The following is a 5,929-nucleotide window of genomic DNA, read 5'->3' on the forward strand; positions in this document are numbered from 1 at the left end:
GAAATGCTTTTGCTGCTGCACTCCGCTGCTGGAGACTGCAGCAGCAAAACCAGCAGCAGCAGCGAGCAATAAACAATTAAAATTATTCTTTTAAATTATACATTAATATTAAATTAATCAATTCATTTAATATTATATAATTATATATTTCTTTTTACTTATTTTGCTATCCACAGCCCTACAAACTCTGCAGCAGCTCTTCATACAACTTGCAGTGTACGTACACAGCACGTAAAAAGTATATATATAGCTGTTGTTTGTTTTATTTATTAAAGTATAATTTTAATATATATTCATTTAACTCATACTCATTTTGTTTGTTTTATTTATTAAAGTATAATTTTAATATATATTCATTTAACTCATACTCATTTGCTGCTCCTAATGCTGCTGCTAATACACCATAATGTAGCTGGTGCGGAGTTGCTGCTGCTGCTGCTGCTGCTGCTGCAGCAGCAGCAGCTGCTGCTTGTGTGTGCACTTGGATTTCTCTCTCTCTCTCCCTATTTTTGTAGCACCAGCCTGTTTGTTCTGCTGCTGCTGCTGCTGTTGCTGCTGCTGCTGTTGTTGCTGCTGCTGTTGTTGCTGCAGCTACTGTCGCTGCGGTTGCAGCTGTTGCTGCTGCTGCTGCTCTTTTGTTAATATTGCTGTTTTTCTTTGTTTTGTTTTATTTTTTTTAATGCTTGCGTCTTCCTATCTCTGGAGTTTGCTGCAGCACTTCTATTTTATTATTTGCTGCAATTAATTTAACTATAATATAATTTAATACATTTAAGTTAATTAATTTAATTAAATTAACTTCATAAAAATTAATATAATTAAATTAAATATAATTAAATTAATTATAATTAAATTTATTTTATTTTATTTATATAAACATGTCGTTAAAATCAATGAAGTTCATCTTTCTCAGTCTTCCATCAGCACATACAGCGCCTCCTCTTCTTTCTCTTGGGTAGCAGGCGGCTGCTGCTGCTGCTGCTGCTGCTGCTGCTGTTGCTGCTGCTGCGGTTGCTGTGCTTGATGCTGCTGCTGCTGTGGTTGGGGCAGCGCTCGCTGCTGCTGGAGCCATTGAGCGTGCATCTGCTGCTGCTGCTGTTGCTGCTGCTGCTGCTGCAGCTGCTGTACGTGCTGCTGCTGCTGCAGCAGCTGCTGTTGCTGTTGCTGCTGCAGCAACTGCTGCTGCTGCTGTTGCAGCATCCGCTGCTGCTGCATTTGCTGTTGGTGCGGCAGAGGGCTATGAACATGAAGAGCAGCAGAAGGGTCCCTCTGCTGCTGCAGCAGAACCTGCTGCTGCTGCTGCTGCTGTTGCTGTTGCTGCTGCTGCGACGGGGAGATGGGCGGCTGCTGCCTGGGTCGCCGACTCGCCATCTGCTGCTGCTGTTGTTGCTGCTGCTGCTGCATTTGTTGGTGCTGCTGTATTTGTTGTTGCTGTTGCTGCTGCATGTGCTGCTGTTGCAGCTGCTGTTGGCGCAGCTGCTGTTGCTGCAGCAGGGCCTGTTGCTGCTGCTGCTGCCGCTGTTGCTGCTGCACCAGGAGTTGCTGCTGCTGTTGCTGCTGCATCAGCAGTTGCTGCTGCTGTTGCAGGAACGGCTTTTGTTGTTGCTGCTGTTGCTGCTGCTGCTGTTGCTGCTGCTGCTGTTGCTGCTGCTGCTGCTGCTGCTGATTTTGCGCGGGCATTCGGTGCTGCTGCTTCTGCTGCTGCTGCTTCTGCTGCTGCACCTGCTGCTGCTGCTGCTGCTGCTGCTCATTCTCTGGTGGCTTGAGCAGCAAAGCAACGTTATACACCTAGAAGCACAAACACCTAAACCCTAGACCCTAAACCCTAAACCCTATTCACAGGCCAGCTTGTGCAGCAGCAGCAACAGCAGCAACAGCAGCAGTAGCAGCAGCAGAAAATGGTGGCTCCACAGACAGCAGCAGCATCAACAATCCACCGCAGCAGCAACAGCAGCAGCAGCATCAGCAGCAACACAACAACAAGGCGCCTCAGCAGCGCAGCAGGAACAACAACAGCAGCAGCAACAGCAGCAGCAGCAACAGCAGCAGCAGCAACACGAGCAGCAGCAGACTTGTCCTGCTACTTCGACCTGTGCTGCCTCCATCCCCCTAAAGCAAGCGCCTTCTTCTGCAGCACACAGCAAACCCTAAACCCTAAACCCTAAACCCTAAAGCCAACCCCCATAACTTTAAACCCTAAACAGCTGCCTCTTTCATGTTGTTGCTTCTGCTGCAGTTGCAGTGTTGTCGCTGCTGCTGCTACTGCATCTGCCGCCGTTGCTACTGCATCTGCCGCCGTTGCTGCTGCTGCTGCTGCTGCTGCTGCTACCTGAGTTAGGCGAGACACAAACAGCTGTACAATGTCTGTACAGCAAATCGTTCAACATAGACGGCACGTGGGGGGCATCTGAAGAAAACAAACCCTAAACCCTAAACCCTAAACCCTAAACCCTAAACCCTGACGCCAAGATGCTCCTCTGTTTTGCATTTGCTTAGCTTGAACGATTTATACTCGCCACGAGAAAGGGTTTAGGGTTTAGGGTTGCAAGTGAGGGTTTAGGGTTTAAGGCTCTATACAGTTTAGGGTTTAGGGTTTAGGGTTTGCACCCACCGAAATTCTGTAGAAGGCGCCGGCCCTCCGCCTCTGAAGACACCTCTTGCTGCAGGCTGCACGCAAACCCTAAACCCTTAACCCTAAACCCTAAATTCTAAACCCTAAACCCTAAACCCTAAACCCTAAGCCTTACACATAACCACAAATCGTCAGCATTAAACCCTAAACCCTAAACCCTCAACGGTAGACCCTAAACAATAAACCCTAAATCCTAAATCCTAAGCTCTAAACCCTAAACCCTAAACCCTAAACCCTGCCTACATGGCTTCTGTTTGTGCTGCAGCAGCAACGATAAGTGCAGCGGAGTGTTTGCTGCAGCGAGCGTTCATCCAGCGTAGTCTCCCCATCTTGTAAACCCTAAACCCTAAACCCTAAACCCTAAACCCTAAACCCTAGTAAATCATTTGTTGGGTAGTGCAGCAGTAGAAGGAGACCTGAGATAGAAAAAAGAGGAGAAAACAAACGGAAGAAACAAAAGCATATACAACTCATCTGCTGCTGCTGCTGCTGCTGCTGCTGTTGCTGTTGCTGCTTTTGTTGCTGCTGCTGCTGCTGCTGCACAGTTACCTGCTGCTGTTGAGCCCTGTGCTGCTTCGCGTTTAGCAGCATCATTCGCTGCTGCTGCTGTTGCTGTTGTTGCTGCTGCTGCTGTTGCTGCTGCTTAACCCGTTGCTGCCGGTCTTGTTGTTGCTGCAGCCGCAACTGCAGTTACTGGTGTTGCTGCTGCTGTCGTTGCTGCGGTTTGGGGCTGCTGTTGCTGCTGCTGTTGCTGCTACTCCTGTTGCCGTTGCTGCTGCTGTTGCTGCTGATGCTGGTGTTGCTGCTGCTGCTGTTGCTGCTGCTGCTGGGTGTCTAGAAAATGTATATTTTTGTTTTGTTTTGTGTTTGTTGCTGGGCTTATCGTTTAGGGTTTTATACAAAAAAATAAATAAATATTATTTTATATGTCCCCCTATAATTATATTTATTTTATTTCTTTTATTCCTCCATGTAGATTTACAAACAAATATTTATTTTTTATATTTAAATATATTTGCTGTTGCTGCTCTGCTTTGGGGTGTATAGGCAGCTCCGTCTAGCATTCAAGATATTTTTTTCGTTTTCTTTGGCCAATTAAAACCTCAAATAATTCTTTTTAAATCCTTTTTAAATGCATAAAACAGAAACACATTAATTGCTGCGCGCATCCATAGGCTTGGCCCTAATTGAGCAGCAGAAAGGCATGCAGCAGCAACAGCAGCTACAGCAGCAGCAGCAGCTGCTGCTGCTGCTGTTGCTGCTGTTGCTGCCGTTGTTGTGTTTGTGGATTAGAGTTAAATTATTTTTTGCTTAAAAATTCGAATTTCTTTTTTGTCTTTTGCTGCTACACAACGGAGCTGTCTCTTATCACCCCGAAGAAGCACCGTCAGCAGCAGCAGCAGCAGCAGCAACAACAGCAATAGCAACAGCAACAGTAGCGGCAGTAACAACACCCCAACAGCAGAAGCTGCAACAGCAACAACGAGGGCAGCAGCCCAATCAGCAGCAGCAACAACAGCAATAGCAGCACAATAAGCAGCAGCAGCAGCAACAGCAGCAAAAGTAGTAGTAGTAGCAGCAGTAGTAACAACAGCAACAACAACAGCAGCAGCAGCATCATCAGCAGCAGCAACAGCAGCAGCAGCAGCAACGACAACAACAACAGCAGCAGTAACAGCAGCAACGACGATGCAAACCCCTCCTCCATCAGGGTTTGGCGAGTTGCTGTGCAGCAGCAGCAGCAACGGCAGCAGCGACGTTTTATACTCGCAGCAAACAGCCGGAGGTGAAACCTATCTGTTAGACCCCACAACTGGTAACAAATATATCCCTGCCTCCGTGCGGGAAGCCTCAGAAAACCTATCCGAGTTAGAGCCGGATATACACCCAGAGTCAGACAAACCCTAAACCCTAAACCCTAATAAACCCTAATAATCCCTAATAAACCCTAGTAAACCCTAATAAACCCTAGTAAACCCTAATAAACCCTAATAAACCCTAATTAATTATCCCTAATAAACCCTAATAAACCCTAATAAACCCTAATTAACCCTAATTAACCCTAATTAACCTTGATAAACCCTAATAAACCCTAAACACTGATTAACCCTAAACCCTCATTAACCCTAAAGACTAAACCCTCATAAATTTTAAACTATAAACCCTAAATGCAGTTATATATATATATATTTGTATATACGTGCACATATATGTACATATTTATATATACAATTTCATACATTCATATATATATATATATATGTAATACTAAGGAATAGCATTTAAATATATTTATATTTATTTTATGTTAGGAAGAAATGAGTGGGTATCGAACGCGGCACCAACTGAGCCAAGAACAACACAGAAAGACAGTCAGCAGCAGCAGTAGCAGCAGCAGCAGCAGTAGGCGGCAGAGGAAGAAGAAGCAAGGAGGAGGAGGAGGAGCAGCAGAAGCAGCGGGCGGTGGTGCAGCAGATAGCATTTGTAATAAAATGCAGGAATTAAATATATCAAACCAATCAAAAGAGAAGACAGATAATAAAAATAATAAATCGGAAACATCTACAGATCCGCAGAAGAGGTTCGTCGTTTGTTTTTTTGTTTTTGTTTGGTTAATGTATTACTCCTGTCGCTGTTTGTTTGTTTGTTTTTTTGTTCTTTCTTTTATTCATAGTCTTTCATAGTCTTTGCCCTTATTTATTTATTTATTTATTTATTTATTTGCTTGTTTATTTGTTTATCTGAGTTTGCTGTCGTCTTCTTCTGTCTTCTTTACTTCTTTATTTGTTTGCTTTGTTTGTTTGTTTGTTTATATTTTGTTCGTTTGTTTGTTTATTTAAACATTCTTGAAAACTTTCTTTATTTTGTTTGTTTGCCTTCTGTACATCTTTTTTGTGTTTGTTTGCTGCTTTATTATTATTTTTATTTTATTTGTCTATCGTTTATATTTATTTATTTTTGTTTGCTTTTTCTGCATTTGTTTATTTATTTAATTCTTTATATCGTTTGTTATAACTTTGATTTTTATATTTTAATTTATTTCTTCTTTATTAACTCCTTTTCTATTTATGCATTTAATTTATTTAATCTATTTATTTATTTGTTTTAACATACTGTATTTATTTATTTATTTATTTATTTATTTATTTATTTATTTATTTATTTATTTATTCAGACTTCGCAACTTGAAGAAGAAATTAAATGAAACGGCGGAATTACAAAATAAAAAAGACAGAGGAGATGCACTTACACCAGAGCAAGAAGAAGTGAGTATATAAATAAATATATAATTATATA

General features: G+C 42.5%; 1 protein-coding gene across 1 annotated transcript; it reads right to left on the reverse strand.

Annotated features, from left to right (window-relative positions):
- Positions 1-909: 909 nt before the first annotated feature.
- EAH_00048340 (hypothetical protein, conserved) lies at positions 910-2,961 on the reverse strand (the record flags this gene model as incomplete). The annotated part of the gene is made up of 5 exons (XM_013394500.1): positions 910-1,788; positions 2,073-2,128; positions 2,330-2,407; positions 2,612-2,667; positions 2,876-2,961. 5 exons carry the CDS (start codon positions 2,959-2,961, stop codon positions 910-912), a joined length of 1,155 nt encoding a protein of 384 aa, XP_013249954.1.
- Positions 2,962-5,929: the final 2,968 nt, after the last annotated feature.

The sequence above is a fragment of the Eimeria acervulina genome, genomic scaffold, assembly GCF_000499425.1.
Source record: "Eimeria acervulina Houghton genomic scaffold, Eah_scaff759, whole genome shotgun sequence".
Lineage (NCBI taxonomy): Eukaryota > Apicomplexa > Conoidasida > Eucoccidiorida > Eimeriidae > Eimeria > Eimeria acervulina.